Genomic DNA, 23,737 nt, shown 5'->3' with positions numbered 1-23,737 from the left:
TGTTAAACATTCTAGTTGCGAGCTAAAGATGCTATCATCTTGTTAAACAGGTCGCCTAAACAATGTGTTATTCATGCAGAAACATGTTAACAGCATGCTAAAAAGATGTAAATTATATGTTGAAACATGTCGGCAACATGAATATACAAGTTAGCAACAGGCTAAACCATGTTAGAAAGATGCTATTAATGTCCTTAAACCTGCCAGTGACGTGCTATAATGCTAAAAGACATGTTAAACACAATATAAACATGCTATAATTGTGTTAAAACATGCAAACAATGTGTAAAACATGCTAGAAAGATGTTAATGATATTTGTCAAATAAGCTGGCAACGTGATTATACAAGTTAGCAACAGGCTAAAACCATGCTAGAAAGATGTGCTATTTTTAGCTGTGATGAGCTAAACATGCTAGACACATGCCAACACTTTATATCATTATGCTAAAACATGTCAGCATTGTAAACATGCAGACACATGCTACAACATGTTAGCGATGTTGGCTGTACTAGTACTTGTTCAAAAGATGTTAAGGATATGTTAAAACATATTGTCAATGTGAATAAACAGTTAGCAACAGGCTAAACCATGTTAGAAATATGTGACCCGTCACGGAAAGTAGGGACACAAGTCGGCAGCACAACTTTTGAGCAAAATGAGAAAGAAGCGTTTTTTTTCAAAACTCGCTTTTTTGCAGAATCTGTTAGTTGAGATCACGAAGAAGCCTCTCCATGTTTTAGATATCAATATTGGTATATTTAAAATCGTACATTTTTAGGTTGAAATCGGCTTGTTTTGAGAGATTCTAGCTCGCAGTAGGAGCGTGTCATTGTCTGTGTGTATTTCCATACTGAATAAGCCGGCTTTTGTTTCTTTTGTTATTGCCCCCGCCCTCCAAGGGAACAGCGTGGTAGGACTGGGCGATATATTGATATATTTTTTAAATGGGATATGGAATTAGACCATATCGCATCGATATAGTTCAGAGTTGCGCTGTGATCTTTGCTGCAAACTGCTGCGTGCTTTTGTAGCAGTTTGCGTCTCAACAGCCCAGTGTACAACACGACAAATACTCACATTAAATGTTTATGCAGAGGAACAGGACACTGCAGTTCTCAAAAGTTCATTATTTGCATGTGCTTTAAAGCCTTGCCGGTTAAAGATGTCATTCGCTACTGAAGCGCTGTTCTAATGCGCTTTTCTGCGCGCAAACACCCGATGCGCGCATGCACTAAAAGCCTGTCTAACAGCGCCTGGATACTGGACTAAGCTATCTTTCGAGTCTTTTTGAGCTAATACTGTCAAATACACTCAAGGTTTACATAAAGAAAGTTGGTTATGTCTAAATTGAGATAAATCTGCGAGTCATATTATGCGTACATATTAGACGCGTTGCTTTCAGGTCTTAAAGAGACAGTAGCCCTAATAGTAAACATGCAGCCGCTTGTCCTTAAAGGGATTGTTCACCCAAAAATAAACATTTTGTCATTCTTTACTCACTCTAATGTTGTTCCAAACCTGTATTTATTTATTTCTTGTGCTGAACACAAAAGAAGATATTTGGAAGAATGTGGGTAACCAGACAGTTGCTGGTCCCCATTGACTTCCATAGGAAATAAATATAGAAGTCACTGGGGAACATCAACTGTTTGGTTACCCACATTCTTCCAAATAACTTCAACAGAAGAAAGAAACATATTCAGGTTTAAAACAACTTGAGAGAGTAAATGATGACAATTAACTAAACATTTGGGGAGAACTATCCATTTAATGTTAATAAAACAACATGTGCTTTACAGCTTTACAGGGGGAACTTTACAGGGGGTATGGATTATCTAAATGAGATGTAAATGAGCCCTATTGTCACTCCCAGCAGCAGAGAGGTGAGAACTGCTCAATCTTTAGAGGCAGATTTCTCCACTTTGAATTTTTTTGAGTGCCTACCTTCAAATGGCCACAACTTCTCCAAATATAATCAGATGTCCATGTGTTACACATCGTTGGAAAGCTTGGAGACTACACTTTCAGTGAATAACTCAAAATTCTCCAGAACCGACTTGTGTCCCTACTTTCCGTGACCGGTCACATATGCTATCATTGTGTTAAAACATGTAAGCAATGTGCTAAACACGCAGAAACATGCTAGCATTGTGTTAAAACATTCCGGCAACATGCAAAATCATGCTAGCAACGTGCTAAACATGCTAGTGATGAGTTAAACATGCTTGGAATATGGATAATTTGCCACATTTGTTAATAAGTGGATTGGTTTAATCTCCAAAGATCCATCAATAAGTGAATCCACATTGACGAAGCGTCAGAAGTCCTTCAGGCAGCGGAGGGAAAATCAAAAGATTGGTAAAAAGCATTTTTCTCCGAGGGAGGCGACTAAAGCACAGATAATAGTTTGAGTGTTTAATATGAAATATCGTGTCATACGGCGCATCAGCAGGGGGATATTCATCTGTGAGACGCTCTTCTGAAGACGACGGCTCTCTGCCGTTCATTGATTTTCTAGTGCAAGGAACTGGTTGTAATAATTGTGTGATGTGGAAATCCAGTGCATTTAAGTTATTTAGCAGGCACATTTTATTCCAAGCAATACAGAGATGGATTCACAACCCATTTCACTTCCATGATATGAAACTGGATATTCAACAAGAATACGAACATGCATAGGCTGTGATGTATCTAATGGGAATTGATTGGATGCTGCGACGTGGGCGTTGTTTACCAGAATGAATCAGAGCTGAATGTGAGCTTGCGGTGCATAAATACTAAATAAAGAGCTGTGTGAGTGATTAACCAGTAGCTTGCACCGCTTTTATGCAACTTCAGCCACAATAAGACAATTCAGGGATTTTGCACGAATAAGTATCTATAAAGTTGAGTGAGTGAGCAAGAGAACCAGCTCACATACATACAGTGATATATAGCACATCTCAACTGACTGATTTAGCACTTTCTTTTTCTTTCAAGTTCACAGAACTGATATATTTTAAGTAAACTGAACTGCTTCATTGTTTTGAGTTTTATTAACTTATTTATTTTAATTTAGATGAACTTAAGTTTCACTGAAATGGCTGGGATGTCTATTTCCCAGCATGCTTTGCAGATGGCACTCGAAAGGGAGAGAAATGCTAAAATTAAGTGTAATATAATGTTTTTTTGTGCAATATTAATGTTAAGTGGGAGATTTAGTAGTGATTCATGTGTTGTTTTGCTAATTTGCTGATTAACCAGTAGCTTGCACCGCTTTCATGCAACTTCAGCCACAATAAGACAATTCAGGGATTTTGCACGAATAAGTATCTATAAAGTTGAGTGAGCCAGAAAGAGAACCAGCTCGCATACACCGGTGAAACTCGGTTGAATATGGTGCAAAAGTTCATTTATTTCAGTAATTCAACTTAAAAGGTGAAACTAATATATTATATAGACTCATTACATGCAAAGTGAGATATTTCAAGCCTTTATTTGTTATAATTTTGATGATTATGGCTTACAGCTTATGAAAACCTTTTCACAATATTCTAATTTTGAATTTGGGGTTTTCATAAACTCATTGCGAGTTTATATCTCATAATTCTGACTTAATAACCAGCAATTGCGAGTCTTTGCGACTTTATCACGCAATTCTGAGATAAAAAGTCAGAATTGTGAGATAAAAAGTCAGAATTGTGAGATAAAAAGTCAGAATTGTGAGATAAAAAGTCAGAATTGTGTGATAAAATGTCAGAATTGTGAGATAAAAAGTCATAATTACCTTTTGTATTTCTCACTCTGTGGCGGAAACAAGCTTCCATAGGATCCTTATGTACAGATCACTGTGGAAAATGAGTATAGCCATTAAAGAAGGAACTCTTACCAGGCAAAATATCATTAAGCACGTTATTTTTATTTTTGACATGTGACAAGATTTATTTTCTTGATGCTGTTATTATTTTTGCACTTTCCCTTGAATGTGTAGGCCTACTGGTATTTTAAGATGTTTACAGACCTTATTGTATTGTACCTGAGTACGGAGAGACTCAGGAAGAGTTTCTGGATGTTAGTGGAGACATTTGTGTAGTTGTTGTGGAGTTACACTGATCATCTCATCATCATGTTGAACTTTTACACACGTGTACACAGTTCTTGAGGTGTTTATAAGACAGCGGTGACATGTTCTGGTCAATAGTGTTCAGTGCTCGTCTGTGCTCGACCACAGAACAGTTTCATGCTTTGCTGGATCTTCTGCCATTGCGTTAGAACTGGTCTCTGCTGTCGCTTGCGAAACCAAATGGCGTCCGGTGCAAGAAATACTGGAAATACAATAAATATTTCTGTGTAAACGTGCAGATTAAGGGCCGCTAATATTATAATAAGATCCTCTTCATACGTCAGAAGGGGAGCGAAATCTGATCGGATTATTGTTTGACATGCTTGCAGAGAAAGGCTCACCAAAACAAAGTTACTGGGTTTTACACATTTTTGGTAGAAGCACCGGGGACCCGATTACAGCACTTACACACAGAAAAAGCCAGATTTTCATTATATGTCCCCTTTAACTCAATCCTCTCCAAATATGAGTGCAGCCGTGTCCTCCTGAAACCTCATAACCTGACATTGTGAAGGTTTTGCTTGGTTTGATGGACATTAGCAGACACAGCTTGTTAAGCTTCAAGGTAAAGCACGTCATGTTTCAGTAAATCTGTGTTTTTTAAAGGTTTCCACTTATAGTATGTGGGCCTTTTTGCTTAAGTTCATTTTTTTTACAAAGTTTCCCTTTGATTTTCAGTGGAAACTTCATTGCATTGCAGCATGAAAATGAAGAAATTAAAACTAACGCTCAGAATATTATTTTTTATAAATTCCAATATTCACTGTTTTACTGTTATTAGTCATAATAATAATAATGAATAATTTGTGTAATCTGTAAATAATTAACAATAAAGAGGCAGAGCAAGTTATTCAATTTTAGACTTTTTCTTTCGGAATAACATGACCCGATGAATAATGCACAACAAGACCAAGGAAATTTATTACGGAAGCAAATTGGGTTTAGTTTTATGTGGACCTTAACCAGGTCTGTCAAGGTGACTGTACTCGTTTTAAACAGCACGATAAAGCATGGCATTGTAAATATTCTGCCGACCTTCTTCCTCTGCTATGTTTTCCGTAATGCACATGCATTTCTCCCGGTTAGAGAGGAAGAGCTGCATTACTTAAAGCAGAGGATGAATAAATGATGACCCGGTCGCCCCGACAGACAATGTGGCTCTTTGTGCGCGATAAACATTAATCAAGGCGCAAATTGCATTATTTTGTTAGACATCTAAACAGTTCCCCTGCTCGCGATGTCACAGGATAAATGTGCACGGATTAATTATTATATGTTTGTAGTTTTCCGTAAGCCTGCGGTGGGTTTGGCTGCGTGCCTCGGTCTCTCGCTGAGAAATATCAGGACAGTGTGATGGTCAGTCCTTCAGATGCCGGGACGCTGTGTGCTTTTCTTCAGTTAAAAGGCCATTTGCATCAATTCTTGTAGTTCAGACAACAGCAAAATATCTATACACTGTAAAAAAAATGTTGGTTTACCTTAAAAAAGCAAGTTACCTTGTTGCCTTAAAATTTTGAGTTTGTTGTAATTACAATGTTAATACAATGAAGAATAATGGTTTAATAAACAGAAACTCAAAATAGTGTGTTATCTTCACACATTAGTTATCGAAGTTGATTTGACAATAGATACAAAGTTGTGATAACAAATCATGAAAATATATTTTTTTACAGTGTAGAGATATTAAAACTCTAGAGGCTCATATGTGCGACACAAAGCTTGTGAGTTTAGCGCACTAAATATGCAAACATATATACAGTATACAGTATATTTTGGGGTGTCACAATATATCGCAATACAAAAATGCAACAATAATTATGTTGGATTATTATAACTACTATATATAATGTTGAATATAATGTATTCACTGAAAAAAAAAAATTGTTGGTTTAACTTACAAAAGTAAGTTACCTGGTTGCCTTAAAAATGTGAGTTCATTGAAATTAAACAATTGAGTTAATGCAATGAAGGAGATTGGTTTAATCAATAGAAACTCAAAATATTGTGTTATCTGAACTACATTAATTATCTAAGTTGATTTGACAAAGGAAAATAAGTTGTGATTACAAATATTGAAAATATTTTTTTACAGTGTATACTAATACAATGGGGAATATTTGATAATGCCAGATGTCTGATGTTACCAGAAAAAAGTGGCCGACATTATTTTAAATATATTTAGTCAGTGAAAGAGTGAAAAACATGTTCTTCTAAAATAATTCTGTATTTGTAGCTTCAGAATCATGAATATTGTTATTCTGGTGTCTCTATTGTCCTGTGCTTTGGGTTTCCAGCACCAAGTCCAACACTATTCATTTACACACACAATGTAATATCACATCTAGCATTTTAATCAACAGTTAATTTTTTTTGTTAACCTTTTATCAAATGTCTTGTATCACAATAATATCGTATTGTGAGTTCAATGTCGTGATATGTATCGAATCGTGACATGAGGGTATCATTACACCCCTACAGTATATATATATATATATATATATATATATAATCATGAATTACAGTAACTTTGCAGATCTGTCAGGTGGAGAAACTGTTCAGGTAAAAACAACTTGAAGATTTCAAAGAGTTAATATGTCCCTCTCCACGTTTTTAATTCCAGTAAAAATGATGCATTGTTGCATTATGACAGGCAACCTCAAATTAGTCAGAAGTAATTAGTGGAAGGATCCCTCGTTAGACGCGCAGCATCATATCTGTCATCGGCGAGACTGCCAGCAGAACTCAGTGTGACTCGAACATCTTCATTCATTAAACGCTGTATACAGCCGTATGGAAGTGGGAAGGGAGGATTTCATTGACAATTAGATAATTGCATAGAAGAGAGAATATTAATCTGCGTTTAGTTGCCTGGAGCTCTTCGCATATCTACCTCTTAATGATGTGTGTACCGTATGAAGACCTGCGGACGCCTTTGAGAAGAGTATGTTTGTAATAAAGTAACATCCATACATTTACATGGATCATGCTTTGTGTTTGCATTAGCAGATATTATTAATAATGTTTTTTTTTTTTTTGCCTGGATAATGTTAATTATGGAAGTATGCATGGTATAAATCATTAATGTTTCATGGTTTTAGTTTTGAAAGGTTGGTAAGGTCAAGTTTTTATTAACAGTGAAAACACAAACATGTAATTAGCTTCCCAAACTACAAGCTACTCTACACATCATTTGCATACAAGCCCTTTTAATATTTCTAATGCATATGTTAACAAAAATAGCTAAATTATTACATTGAACACAGGAACACATCTTAATAAACACCTAATACATTTTTTTTTTTTTTGGCTGTATTATTCTCGGAAAAGAGTAATTAGGGCAATTGCATCAAACGTACATACACCCTATTATAAAGTCTTGCTGTAGTTCGGGCTCGACTAGAACAGGTTTTCCTGCTTGAATGTTGATTATTTTCCTCATATTCTCCATTGTTGCGGCTCCTCTCTTCCCAGTCTGTCAGTAACGCTCTGTTTACTTCCTGTCTCTATGAAGCCCCTCCTTCTGAAAAGCACACTGTGCTCTGATTGGTCGGCTGGAGCAGTGCGTTGTGATTGGTCGGGCGCTTCGAGTGTGTTTGGGAAATGTCCCGCCCCTTTCCATTACCGCCAGTTTAACACACTACTAACTAACTCAACCTGGCCCCGCCCCTTTATTCTGCTCATTAATTATTATAATGAGGAATATTGTGACGTGTTTGTTCCCGTGAGAAACTCAAGAACACAATGGAGGCGTTTCAGGAGTTCAGAAACACTGACTGAATAACTCCCGCTGGAGGGACTTTGGAAAACTTTTTTTCATGATCAAACATCAACATTACACAAGACAGATGGACATGGAGAAAAAGTCCTCTTTAAGTCCAACTAATAAATCTACAAACAATCTTGATGTATAAAAATGGCCCACATCTAGTGACAACAGGAGAATTTAATTACAAAAACAAAAGTTAATTAAAGTTTATTAATTAAAATTTATTAATTTTAACATTTTAAATGAATAAATTTAAAAATAATTTAAAAATGTATTAATTAAAATGTTTATAAAAGTTTATAAAAAGGGGAGTTGCATCAGTTATAAAACTGCATGCATAATATCTGACCCTGGACCACAAACCCAGTCTGGAGCCGCACGGGTATATCTGTGGCAATAGCAACTATACATTATATGGGTCAAAATTATACATTTTTCTTTAATGCCAAAAATCATGAGGATATTAAGATCATGTTCCATGAAGATATTTAGTAAATGTGCTACCGTAAATATATAAACATGTATTTTTGTGAGTGAATGCAGCACAATCGTGAACATAAATGCACAACTTTAAAGGAGATTTTCTCAATGTTTACATTTTTTTGCTCCTCAGATTCCAGATTTTCAATAGTTGTATCTCGACCAAATATTGTCCTATCCTAACAAACCACACATCAATGGAGAGATTATTTATTCAGCTTTCAGATGATGTATACATCTCAGTTTCAAAAATTGACCCATGTGACTGGTTTTGTGGTCCAGAGTCACATATAATGTACACAGTTCTGAGGAAAAAATGACAAGCAACACAGAGCAAATCACCCGAGCGTCTGTCACACACTGACGGAGAGTTGAGTTAGTTTTCCTTCATTCGGTGTCACATGCGGTCTGATAGTTCACGAGGAGGTGAATATGTCTTTAAATAGCACAGGTTTGGGCTGGAGGGGAAGATCTTGAGGATCATTACGGTTGAAAATGGCTCTTATCACGACATAAACACACTGCAGGAGAGACGGCCGTAAAGAGTGCCGCTGACAGATGCTGTGATATGGAAATGCATCTAATTTTAATAGCACACACACGGGCTGGTCGTGTTAAGCTCGTATATCTTTTGCCTTTGATAAGCCTGTGCTCATGAATTACATAAAATAAAATATTAATACATGTGTTTTGCATAAAGACAGTGAAGCATATTTTTAGAAAGCATTTTTTCCCCATTTTTCCCAGCATTTTTTAGTAATATAGTCATTAAAATTATCCAGAAATTACATTCAGTACAACAAATACAAATTGTCTGAGTTCAACTTATGACGTTCGCTTGGTTTTACATTTAAAAAAAATTAAAATTAATAAGTAATATGCTATTTTCTGCCCTGGTTTTGAGGCTAGCTCCTGAAACGCTCGGTTTTTATGGACGTGTCGCATTGAAGTCTTGGAAGTAAACGCCCACTGCTATGATTGGATAACAGTTATGCATATTATAATGAGTTTCATGTAATGCGCGCATCGGTGGGCGGGGCTAAACAGGCGGTGTTGAAGTGGGCGTCAATCTTCTTCTGCGGAGGCGGGGTTTGATACCCTGTGATGTCATAGATCCCCACTCTGGAAAACCTGTTGTTCGCTGGGCCTGGTGTCAATACAAGCTTTTATTGGAGTAACAAGGAAGTGTTCAGTTTTGAAACTTACAGGATATTCTTATATATATGGGTATAATATTATATAAGAGGTCATTCTCTTTTACATATTATTTTTCAAAAAAGTTGCATCACATATACAACTGTATACAATGTGACCAAAAACTTATTTTCTTGACTTATTATTATTATAATTTTTTTTTTTTTTTTTTATGTTGACGTTTCATTTACAAATTATTTTTACAGGGGTGTATTTACTCTCGTCCATCTCACTTTCATGCAGGATATCAGTATGCAACACTTAATTGCATAAATGAAGCTAATGCAATAAATTAATGTGCGAACACACACACACACACACACACATACACACACACACGCAGTGTTAATTACCCTGCAGAGGAGATGCGCTGTGTTCTCGTCCACAAAGCAAACGCATGTCACAACACATCATAACACTGACACTCACCCCCGCCTGAACTTCTCACGCCACCAATTAGCCTGAATAAAGTGAAGGCTGTTCCTCCCGTTTGTAATCCATCCTCATCTGTGAAAAGGCCAGCGAGTCAGGTTAGCATGAGCTCTGCACACTGGCCTTCTGCCACGAGGACTGTGGGATTAAACGGATAATAAAATAAAATATCGGGCTACTATTGCGGGTTATGCCAACAAGATTAGGTTTCATTAAAGCCAGCTCATTGGAAAAAACATGGAGTCTTGCATGTTTCATGACACTTTCAAAATGAGACGCCCAGAGAGTGGCACTAAGAGTGTGTTCAGCTACAGAAGAAACAGAGGAACGTGAATCTACGCTTTATTACACTGGTTATTGTACGTATCACGGCAGTTCAGGAATAAAAATAATGCTTGGAAATAACAGAGCACCTACAGTTGGCTAGAGGCCAGAAACATTTACAAATTCACCCTTCATCCAAATATTACTAAAAGTTTGTTAAATATTTTCTAAGCATTGCATACTTGGAGTCGTTTGTTTTATTTGTGATAATAACACAATGAAACATGCAAAATTGTGCGGACATGATTTTTTTCCTGTCTGTATTACAAAGAAATTATGAACACATAATTCATAACTAAATATTAATAACTGATTATGTTGTAGTCAATGTATACTTTTTATTCAATGCACATTTTTTTGCATAGTAAACTGTAGTTTTTGCCTTTTTTTTGCCAAATCTTTTTGTCAGATAAGATTAATGAAGTTTAGTATTTTGTTCTTCCCTCATATTTAAAAATAAATAAAGCCATTTTCCTCATATTTTGATGTTTTAATTGAACTTGTAGGGTCATTAAAAACAAATATCCCCCCCGACATCATGTTTGGCCGCTACTGTACACTAAACCCTACACATATCTGATAGTGTAAACACGAGATTAATCATGCATTATGATTTTGTTGACTTGTGTTTTTAAATTATGCACTACGGTGAAAGTGTTTTGAGGTCATAACATGGTATTGTGCATGAAAATAAGTCTTCATTATTCATTAATCTGCAAATGTAATCATGATTGTGTGTGTAAAGGAATAAGAGTTGTTGGTGTTTTACTGCCTCCAGTGTTGTACTGGTATGCATTTTGAGTTTTGCCATTTATTTTTTGGTAACACTTTATTTTGATGTTCCCTTTAACACATTCTGTTGACTATACGTGACTTTGCAACTACATGTCAACTATCAGTCATTAGAGTATTAGTAAACTGTCTGATTAATATCTGCCAACTCTTTATTTTGATGCTCCTCCAACAGACATTCAACTCACTATAAGTTACCTATTCTAACCCTAACCCTAGCAGTCTACTAATATTCCACTAATACTGTACTAATACTCTACTAATACTCCACTAATAATCTACTAATACTCTACTAATACTCTATGAATACTCTACGAATAAACTACTAACACTCTACTAATACTCTACTAATACTCTACTAATACTGTACTAATACTCTACTAATAATCTACTAATACTCTACTAATACTGTACTAATACTGTACTAATACTCTACGAATAAACTACTAATACTCTACTAATACTGTACTAATACTGTACTAATACTGTACTAATACTCAACTAATACTGTACTAATACTCAACTAATACTGTACTAATACTCTACTAATAAACTAAAAATACTCTACTAATACTCAACTAATAAACTACTAATACTCTATGAATAAACTACTAATACTCTACTAATACTCAACTAATACTCTACTAATACTCTACGAATAAACTACTAATATTATATTAATGCTCTACTAATACTCTACTAATAAACTACTAATACTCTACTAATAATCATCTAATACTGTACTAATACTCTACTAATACTCTACTAATACTGTACTAATACTCTACTAATAAACTACTAATACTCTACTAATACTGTACTAATACTGTACTAATACTCTACTAATAAACTACTAATGCTCTACTAATACTCTACTAATGCTCTACTAATGCTCTACTAATACTCTACTAATGCTCTACTAATACTCTACTAATAAACTACTAATGCTCTACTAATACTCTACTAATACTGTACTAATACTCTACTAATAAACTACTAATACTCTACTAATACTGTACTAATACTGTACTAATACTCTACTAATGCTCTACTAATACTCTACTAATACTGTACTAATACTCTACTAATAAACTACTAATACTCTACTAATACTCTACGAATAAACTACTAATGCTCTACTAATACTGTACTAATACTGTATTAATACTCTACTAATACTCTACTAATAAACTACTAATGCTCTACTAATACTCTACTAATACTGTACTAATACTCTACTAATAAACTACTAATACTCTACTAATACTCTACGAATAAACTACTAATGCTCTACTAATACTGTACTAATACTGTATTAATACTCTACTAATACTCTACTAATAAACTACTAATACTCTACTAATAATCATCTAATACTCTACTAATACTCTACTAATGCTCTACTAATGCTCTACTAATGCTCTACTAATACTCTACTAATACTCTACTAATACTCTACTAATACTCTACTAATGCTCTACTAATACTCTACTAATGCTCTACTAATAAACTACTAATACTCTACTAATACTCTACTAATAACTACTAATACTCTACTAATACTGTACTAATACTGTACTAATACTCTACTAATACTCTACTAATACTCTACTAATGCTCTACTAATAAACTACTAATACTCTACTAATACTCTACTAATACTCTACTAATACTCTACTAATAAACTACTAATACTATACTAATACTCTACTAATACTCTACTAATAAACTACTAATACTCTACTAATATGCTACTAATAATAATCTAATACTCTACTAATACTCTACCAATACTCTACTAATGCTCTAGTAATACTCATCTAATAATCTACTAATACTCTACTAATAATCTACTAATACTCTACCAATAATCTACTAATACTCTACTAATGATCTACTAATACTCTACCAATACTCTACTAATGCTCTACTAATGATCTACTAATACTCTACTAATGCTCTACTAATACTCTACTAATGCTCTACTAATACTCTACTAATAATCAACTAATAATCTACTAATACTCTACTAATGCTCTACTAATAAACTACTAATACTCTACTAATACTCTACTAATAACTACTAATACTCTACTAATAATCATCTAATACTCTACTAATACTCTAATGAGAGTTAGTAAACATGAAGGTGCAACAGAATGTGTTAAAGGGACCATGCAAATAAAGTGTAACCGATTTTTTCCCAATGAACCTTCATAATACATCCATACAATATCCATATAGCTATGAGCAACACACTTCTAGCCAAAATAATCTTGAATTTGGTTACATGTTGTATTGCCAAAATCACCTGCGCAATGTATGATATTCCATCATGTAAACAAAGTCAACAGTGATTACAAAGAGTTTGGTTTCATTTCTTCACTCATTTCATTTCTTTATCTAATTGATGACTAGTCTATTCTTCTTGGGCGCTGGTTTAGATGTCTATTAAATGTTCACTGACAGCCCAACTTGTGCCTTGTGTTAGCCTAGACGTCTGGGCTGTGTTCGGACGGCTATTAAACGCATGATTGCTTGTGGGTAGTTTGATGAACGCCGCTGACGTGTTGTGTTGTGTTGTTCTCGTCCTGCAGGTCTCCACAGAATGGAGCGAGAATGAGCAGAGAGCGGTCGAGAGTGAAGCATGAACTGGAGGCTCATTGAAGTCACTTACCTCCTGTTTATATGGGACCATATAACAGTTCAGTCTTCCCGCCAAGAGCCCTCGGCCAACGAACAGCATGTCACCAAGCAGTTTGACTGGCTCATCTCTGACCGTGGCCCTTTCCACCACTCGAAGGGGTACCTCTCCTTCATGGAAAGATTTCGCCAAGGATTCACGACCCGGTATAAGATTTATAGGTGAGTGCACTTAATACTCCACTCGATGCTTGAGTGCGATGCGTGTCCGGATATGAAGTTTCTGCGGGGACTAACTGCCCTCGGTGTGAACCTGTTTTATCATCCGATGGAGTTAAAAGCATATCCAGCGTCAGTTCTGCTCATTCAGAGAGGGATGATGTGCGTTCGATCTGATCGGCTGCTCGCTGGGTTCCCACGCTCAAGAAAAACCTTGAGATTTTTATTAAAATAGTGTTTCCAAGGCCTGGAGAAAATCATGGGCGTTTCTGAAGTGAATTTGTTTGTGGTTCTGTTCTGAAATACTGCATTGGGAAGAAATTGCTATTTGAGGCTGAGAGCAATAGTATTCAGATTTTTTCAAATAAATCATGTTAAATTAATCTTGCGTTGTGTTTGACTGTTAAACTAGTTTATACCATGGTCTGGGTGAATACTCGATTCTGATTGGCTGCAGGGTGTCCGTTAAAAAGTGATAGAGGACACCTAAATAAACTGTCAGGCGTAACCAAGGAAACCAAGTTATTGTTTGTAACTTGTAACTTTAGATTTCGATTGTAAAACTAATTAAAATATAAACTAATGTTTTAAAAATGTGTTATTTGGCAAGTGACCATGGTATAAGCGGGTTAATGCCCTTCGAGGTGTCCATTGTCAGGTTTTAATGGACTTCGGCGGAGCGTCGGCCGGTTCACACCTCGCCGTCGTCCATTAAAACCTGACAATGGACACCTCGTCGGGCATTAACCCTTACGTGTATAAGTGAGCTGTAGTTCTTGTGGAGCAATGGTTTCTGTTGTTGCCTATGGAAGTCTTTAAAAGATCCCTGAAATATAAAGAGGTAAGACTTTATGATAAAGTCAAATTAGTTAATGCATCCGGTATCGTGGACTAACATGCATTCATGAAATCAAACCCTAAATCTGTTTAGAGACTGATTCATCCAACTAGTCTTTTGAGGATCATTGAAAATGTTCAATGTATATTATGAGAAAATGAAACTGTTTTTTGACCTTTGATGCATCCAAACTTGTTGTAGGAGAACAGTTGAACCCGTGCCTTTAAAATAGCAGAATATGGGCCTTTAATGCATGTTAGTCCATGATATCTGATGCATTAACAAAATCAAACCCTAAATCTGCAGAATCCCAGACATGCGATTGGGCGCTGCTGATGTGAGAGAAAAAGTGACCAATTTTGCTTCTAAAACTGTGAATTGTGCAGAGATAAGTATGCATTAATGCAGAACCTGTGATGAGGTGTTGTGTTGAAAGAAGTCATACCGAAAAGTATTCAACGAAGGCACTAGATGAGTCGAACATGTGGTGTTCTTCAATTAGAAAATTAAACTGTTTTTTTTACCTTTGCATGCAAACCTGTTGTAGGAGAACAGGGAAACCCGTGCCTTTAAAATAGCAGAATATGAGCACTTAAATGCATGGTAGTCCATGATATCTGATGCATTAATCAAACCCTAAACCTGCAGAATCCCAGACATGCGATTGGCTGCTGAGTAAGTGGTCACCTCCTAAGTGACCAATTTTGCTTCTAATATGGATCATTTTGCCGAGAGATAAGTATGCATGCCTGTTAATGTTGCACCTGTGATGAGGTATTGTGTCCTCCCGAAAAATAATGGAAGAATGCACTGGATTATGGTGCTAATGTAGCCTGGGTTTCCCCAGACTGCCTTTGCGCAGCGCGATTTTATTCACGCTGAAAGGCAGTCTGGATACCATGGATTTTAGCTTGGCTATGATTGGCTATGAGCTACGTATAGGCGCATTTGATAGACATTCTTAGCACCCAATAAATGGCGCCGGGCATTCGTAAACCACGCCTCAAATACGAGAGAATGCACATGTGGTTCCCAGACCCAAGTCTCAACGAGAGTTGGGTCTGGCGTTAGCCAGGCTAGTGCTAATGGACATCGCATGTACTTTTACGAGCTTTCACGGAGCAACTGCTGTTCTTTTCTCAAGAGTGGTGACTTTAAAAATAAGCTTTCAAGATAATAACATAAAAAGTCACCGCAGAGGACACACACAATAGGTCTCTATATCTTCAGTGCATTGCAGGATAAAACTGCAGTCAGACACCGTGGTCTCAGCACTAATGCGCACACAGTCTGCCGTGAAGCGCGAGAGACGCTTGTGTGTTCAGCGCCTCAGATCAGGCCTTCATCTCGACTATAATGCTGTGTGTTTTCAAAGTTACGATGTTGCACACTCTAATCATTGTGTAATTAACAGGAGCTGTTGTACACAGTGTGAACATGTCCTGCAGTGTTTGTCATCAAGAGATATTGCAAATAAGTGACGACAGTGCTATAACATGATTTAATACTGTAAGCATATTTACAGCTGTGTGAACAAATGGGACAAACAATTGTCACATTTAAAGGCATCACTAAAGAGGTTTTGGCACAGAAAAATAGTGCAATGTAGTGTTTAATGCACATTTATGCTCGCTGTCACAATATCAGATTTTTTACACTATTATTATAAGTGGCTGAAAGAAATCACAGTAAGTGTGATATCTATAGAAAAACAATGTGATCAGTCAAATTCATCTTTACTTTGATTATTTTGTGTTTTGCTTTCTTTATTTTAGCTAATGAATCACACCATTGCATACAACAATTACAATAACTGAGATTTAACTCATCTGAATTAATTAAATTAATTATAGAATTCTGAAACATTTATGTAACATTTTTTAAGACCATGCTATGTGATTTAATTTAGTGGAGACTAAATTGCAAACAGTTTTTAGCTTGGCAGAGCATCAAATACAGTTCATGAGAATAACAGCATATTTAACTCCAAAATCACATTATAACGTCAGTCGAGTGATTGAAATGATTTCTTCTGTGAACTCATGTCTTCTTATCACAGAACGGATAACACATTATATTATTTTATAGTATTCTTTACAGTGATAAAGGCTATATGTGCGTTATATACATTATGAAAATAACCTAGATGGCTTGAACGCAGATAAACCATATACTGTCACAGCGGTGTGTTAATTCTCTTAATGTATAATCAATGCATTTTATTCAGTTAAAGCGATAGACGCATGATTTCCTGGAACGTCAAAATTTTTACATTTCTATGAGTCTAAATCAAATTACATGTGAGAGTTTAGCGTTTCATAATGCTCACATTTCCCTAGTCACATTCATTAAAAAAAGATTACAAAACCCCCCACATTTTTTTTTTTTTTTTTTTTTTTTTTGGACTCGGGAAGTTTTTGAATGCACAATGAACTCTTTCAGCACAAAAGCGCAAGTATTTTTCCCACCTTTAAATGTAAAAGGGAAAACAGTCAATCTAGACGAGCAGAAGGCTATAGACACAGAAGTGAAAATTAAACAATGTTTTTTTTTTTTTTTTTTAACACTGGATACAGCCACAGTGAAATACTGGCATTGGCATTTATTCTTTCCTGATATAATATCCTTCCGTTTCCATGAAAACGTCCCCGTCAGTATCAGTGACACTTACATAAATCACCCCACACTCTCAATATGTGAGAATCTCACTACTCAGTAGCTAAATGAACATTTCTACAGTGTTTTAGAGGTGAGGAAGGACTTTTTCTGCTCGTTAAAATCTAGTTTTCCATGTGACTCAAGATGCCTTGTAGAAACAGCGTTCAGTGGATCTGCTCAGAGACGAGTAAAACGCTGCCTAACTCCACAGCATTAGCACTGTTCTGATGAACACCAATCCACACGGCATTGTGAGTATCTTTTATGGAGTAGGCAATCCCATAAGTACTGTAAAGACCTTCATCTAATGTCAAATCCAAGATGGCAGACGAGGAGAGAGAAATGTCAATTATAAATGAATGTGCATTATCAAGTGTTTTACATCTGTCACTCGTGAGGTTCAGTTTAGGATGCTGCCTTAGTAGGTTGTAGCTCACTAGGGATTTGAACAGAGCTATGGTTTATATATATATATATATATGCTCCAAAAAAAGTATATTTTTTGTTTTTTGTTTTTGCATTTGAAAATTCAAGTAGTTTGTGAGTATTCCAAATGATCATTGTGTTGTTCTTGTGTGATATGTATCATCATAATTATTATTTAAAAATCCCCCTGTAGTCAATCATTGTATCTCTTAAAACTCATCGTTTTTCCCTTGCAAAAATTGTCTTCATGCCTTAAAATATCTTGAATGTAACTCGACACCCTCACCTCATTTAGTATTCACGGTTCTATGAATATGCAAATGAGCCCCGTCTCCACTCACTCACTCACTCACTCAGAGATCCACTGGTGGACGATCACACGTTGATCTGATTGGTTACAAGGTAGTGTGTGACGTCAGAAACACCAGCGATTTCAAACCGTGTTTTTGAGACTGTCTTTGGTTCACTGCAGTTTTAAGCAGAAAATACTCAGCAATGCTGTCGACTTATGAACTTACACATGGTTTGTCTTAAAGCAGATTAAAAACACCACATAGACACATAAACTACATTAAAAGCTGGATTTTCACCACAGAGGGACTTTAACAATGTGCAAGATGTCATGTTTCACTAACTTAACATCTGTATAGTGCATGCATTCACCTTTGTCATTCTCATATATGTGATGAGTGTACAGCTTGGAAACAAACAAAACCATTTTGTCTTTTATGTGTAATATCAGTCTCGAGAATCAGCATAAAAAGAAGAAAAACACTGCTGAGAACCATCTGTATAGTCACACACTTCCTGGGGTTCATGAAGAAAAACTGACGTGTGTTATTCGGTCTGTGTTGAACAGCATTCTGTCGTGGAATTCATTTGTTAATCAAATATTCTACAAAAATAATCTTAAAAATAAAGGCTCCAAAATATGTTTTTTTTTTCTCTCTCAGCAATGCAATAGAAGAACCGTTTTGTTTCCCAAAAAGAACAATTCCTATTTGTGAAGAATATAAAAGAAAAAAAATCCATTAAAGATTACTTTCCGCAAAGAAAATATTCCATGGTTTTAAAGGTTCTTCATGTAATCATAGATGCCAATAATAAACCTTTAAGTTTTAAGTTTATACTTATGGGATTCAAAGCTGTTATTATCAGAAGCTTCATAGGAATTCACAGACACAAAGTTCCAAAATGCATTGTCAAAATATTAAAACCTGGAAAAATATAGTTTTTTAGTCCCCATTACTGTATGCAATCCATATCTTTATTAATCGTTCAGTGCTTATTCTCTCTCTCATTGGACAAACGCCTTTCCTGTAGCATCGACAAACACATTTGATGATGAAGATGAAGAATACAGTGTGTGGCACTCACTCACACAATGTTCACGCATGACCTCCTCATAAATCAAGCTGCTCTTCCCAACAAACTTTTAACAACAGAGATGCTGGTGCCAAGTCATATCTCGCGTCCATACGATGCGCTCGCTGTCCTAGTTTACCGTTCTTGTCAAGAAATCTGGCATTTTTGCATTTTTCCATTCCTGACACTGTCATCTAGTGTCTTTAAAGTGTGCGGAACGGCGTCCTAAAGGAGACAGACAGGCACGGTGTGATCTGACACAACACTATTCATAATATCACTCCTATATCCTCCAGTCTCTTTGCATAGTGAAGCTCCACATGTTTGACTGACAAGCTCCTGCAAATAAAGACTCTCAGCTTTCACGAGAGCAAACTTTGATCCCTCGTTTCCTTCGAGCGGAGAAGCGTGCGATAGACTTCATCTGGGTCTCGTGTTTGATATTCTAACGGGCCGTTTTTCTTCGTTCTGTCTTTGCTTTCATTTCCACGTCTCTGTTGTTGTATGTGTTTGCTTTCTCTCGTCTCTGTTCCCCTCCGTCCCTCCCGTCTCGTCCTGTTCTGTGTTCGACTCCACTTTTCTTTTATCTTTCTCTCACCCTGCCTCCGTATTATCTCTTCACTGAATCTCTTCCTTCTCATGTCAGATGTAGTTCACTCCCAACATCTCTCGGAGTTAGACTCTTTTCATGGACCCTAAAGGCTGGAAAAGTGAGTTTTTGTTTCGTATGTCACACACTAAAGGTGTCATCTCTTGATAACTGTGTTTGAGTTGTTTGCTGAGACAGTGTCTGCACCCTGTTCTTCTGTGCGTGACCTATTTACTGTATCCATTCTGTTATGTGTTCCTTTATTAAAGAAGAAAATGGAACATTCAAATCATGTTGGAAAGAGCGTATTATTTACGCTTTGAACGGCAACACAAAGACATAATTATGTCTGGGAAACTCTGGGACTGCGTCTGCAATCGAATACTCTCTTGAATAAGTAATCACTTCACAAATGCTAAAAAAAAATATATTCTATATAGTATGAATGTGTGTAGTGACGTATTACATCCATCATATTATAGAATTCACTTTATAGTAGGGAAGTATGCGATTTTGGTTGCAGGTTTTCTTTAACCCTCTGGGGTCGGCAATCGCGCTGGCGCGATTTGCGCAATTCTTTTCACATAGCAGCTAAATAGACTTAAAATATTATCAAAATTTTACAGAAATATTTCAGGTGCAGGGGATGTGTATTGATGGTAAATTTGTTAAAGGATAACTCTCTCCAAAATTGAACCTAGGCTCTTTTTGTTAATCTACCCGACTCAAACTTTCGTGTAAAAGCATAGTTAGAATGGAAACGCCACTTTTAAGATTGAGCGTATTTTCGTTTTAGGCCTTTTGAATGGGAGTGCATGGGGCACTTCTGTGATAGCATCAAAATCGCTTTTTTTTTTAAACACTAAGAAGGCTTGACACAACATGAAACTCGAAGTATCCCCAGGGCCTCTAACTATATAAAACTAAGTTGCATGCTCACAATACCATGTTATTGTACAATTTTGATAGAATATAAAATGATTAAATGTGCAGCCTCTTCAAAAACTTAATAAAAACAAAGCAAAAACACACCCAATCCACATTCTACACAATTTTGTAGATGCATTATTAAACAATCTTAGAAAGGCTACATTGTCATTGTCAGGGTTATGTTTGTTTTTGATCAAACAAAACAAACCTGTTTTTTTTCCCTGTTGTGTTCATGTCTGAGTTTCAGATGTCCCTTTGTTCATTTTCCCGCCTTTGTTCAGTTTCCATGGTTACCGTCATTATTAGTTCATTGGTTACAGCTGTGTGTCATTTATTAGCTGGTTTCAGTTTGTTATTTAAGCCTCACCCTTGCCTTCACTCTTTGTCCAGTCTCTGTTATGTTGAGATGTGTTTGCACTGCCTGTTTGCTAGCTTTTTGAGTAATAATTAAACTTATTAGTGTTTCCTGAGAACCTGAGTCTTCTGTCTTCTGTCTTCAGCTTCCCTGCATGCATCTTGCTCCGACCAAAGTGAATTGAACAGATCTGATGTCATAATTACAATTTCCCAACTCATTATGCAGAATTTCCAGGAGGACTTAAATATTTATATGTGTGAATGGATGTTATAGATGTTATTGAGAACAATTCATTTTGAAAATTGGTATTCTGGGTCTTGAAAGTGGTAGTTGCGTAGACTGTCAATGGAGGGAGAGAAAGCTCTCATATTTCATTAAAAATATCTTCATTTGTGTTCTGGAGATAAACGAAGGCATTGCGGGTTTGTAACGACATGAGGGTGTGGAATTAATGACTATTGTAAAATATACATTTTTGGGTGAACTATCCCTTTAAGGCTTGTTAGTAAATGGTTAATGTCTTTGCACAGGAACAGTATCGACGGCGCCTCATTATAACACTCGAGTTAGTGTTTTGGAAACATGCATATAAAAACATAATTTACTGACAAAGCATTATAAACGGTTTACTTACAGTTTCTCTTCCAACATGTGCAGCGAGGCGGATTAGCTGAGGTGACGTGATGCTAACAGACAGCAGACAAACGGCTAGTAGTGACATCAGCGGCAATCCACCTGTCACTCAAGTGGCCACGCCCTTAATCATGCAGAACTTTAAGGCTTAATATATTTTACAGTAAGTTATAAAAAAAATCACCTCCCTCACAGTCGTCATGAAGGGCAAAATTAGCGATATAGACCAAAACCACTTTTTGCACCAGACTCTAAACACATTTTTTTCTGCTGTAAAATTAGGTTTTTAACATGCGGGTCTGTGGGACTGACTCTCTTCCACAGTCTGTCTCTAGTGGCCAGTCGGTGAACTGCAGTTTAAGCACTCAGTGTGGATTCAAGAGAGAGACGGGAAGGTTGCCGCTTGGACTAAACACCAGTGGGCGGGGCCTATGATATGATGATGTATGACTATTCATTGGGAGGCGGGGCATATGCAAATGTTTTTGCCCGTGTGACATCACACATCACACAATATCAAAACAAGCCTGTTCTTGGTGCTTGATTAATATTAGATATTTTTTGTTTACAATGAAAAGACGTTTTAAGCTATGAAACTTGCAGGATGTTTTGACCACTTTTCAAAATTTGATTTCTCATGTCATGATTTTTTTCACTTTTGAAGTTTAAATAATTTAAATGAATGAATTCCACTTGCGTGGAAAGTTCGACATCTGTGATTGTTGCCACAGGTTGACTATATTTACTGTGTGTTGCCATTAGTGGCATTATTCACCGAGGGTTCACCGCGCTTCAGCTGCGCGCTTGATTCGTGAAGTGCGGGAAACGGAAATGCATTTGGAAGACGTTTTAAGCTATGAAACGTGCAGGATGTTTTAATGGTACAAAGACCACTTATATGTCAAAAGATCATGGCAAGTTTGCTTTCTCATGACCCCTTAGTTTACTCTTTTTTTTTTACTTTTGAAGTTTAAATAATTGAAATGAATATTGCGCTGGATTCGGGAAACGGAAATGCATTCTGCATTTGTCAGGCACATCGTCTCTGGCACGGAGACACAGTGGCGGCACTGAAGATCATGGAAGATCGTGTCTCCCAGTGTTCCCCTGTCTCCTCCAACAGAAGGAAGCATCAAATTCAGCCGTCAATGCAGGATATCGGCTTGCTTGTGACAAGACAATTAAATCGTGCATCAATACTGAGTGGAATTCACTGCGCTTCTCATTAAAAATTTAATCAAAAAATCTGCAATCACATCTGTCTGACATCTGCACTGCCGTCACATGAACTGGGAAGGCTCATCCATCAAACGTCGGTAATCTGAACAAAAGTTTGTTTTTCCATTTCCAGTGCGAACGTTGAATGCAATGATGTGATTCTCCGGGCGTTTGAGTCGCTCAGCCTGCCACTCGCTCTTATGTGGAGAATTGGGTCATCTCGTCTAATTCCACTCGCACTTCTAGCCGTCAGAAGTTACATAACGCCAAATAAAGGCCGTCTAGTCATGTTTTGTCCCACAATGCGGTGATATCTGATTGGGTCCAAATGCTGGGATTATACACGAATCAGAAACGGCGCCAAAGGCCCGTGGCCTCATGTTCAGATTCACTCAGTGTTGATTTCATAAATACGCTTCTTGCTCTGACTGATAAAATATGTAATAGAGGCTGACCCAGATGGACCCATTCAGCGCTTTATGAATAGACCGATGACTAATGCACATTTAATTACAGAAAATGAGATGAATACACACATATTTACCAGAGAATGCACACGGCAATAAGAAAAGATGAGCTACTAACTTTATTAAACATATTGCATATAATAAAACAACTAGTTGTGCATTTAGAATGATACAGGAACAGAATGTTTTTTCTAAATGCATGGAAATGCACGGAAGTCCTCCAAAAGTGTCCATTTTGTTCATCAATTATGAATTATGCACTGCTGAAATGGATATATATATATATATATAAGCAATTTCC

At 36.5% G+C, this 23,737-nt stretch overlaps 1 protein-coding gene across 1 annotated transcript in view; it reads left to right on the top strand.

The window, feature by feature from the left end:
* brinp1 (bone morphogenetic protein/retinoic acid inducible neural-specific 1) overlaps window positions 1-23,737 on the top strand; it is a 220,767-nt gene that overhangs the window by 33,802 nt on the left and 163,228 nt on the right. The window contains exon 2 of the mRNA XM_079606289.1: window positions 13,690-13,957. Coding sequence (XP_079462415.1) covers window positions 13,740-13,957 — 218 coding nt within the window. The 5' untranslated portion in view covers window positions 13,690-13,739. The remainder of the gene's footprint in view (window positions 1-13,689; window positions 13,958-23,737) is intronic.

Source organism: Phoxinus phoxinus (genome assembly GCF_949152265.1).
Source record: "Phoxinus phoxinus genome assembly, chromosome: 3".
NCBI lineage: Eukaryota > Metazoa > Chordata > Actinopteri > Cypriniformes > Leuciscidae > Phoxinus > Phoxinus phoxinus.
Note: the sequence above shows the minus strand (reverse complement) of the source record. Positions and strands in the feature narration are given on the sequence as shown.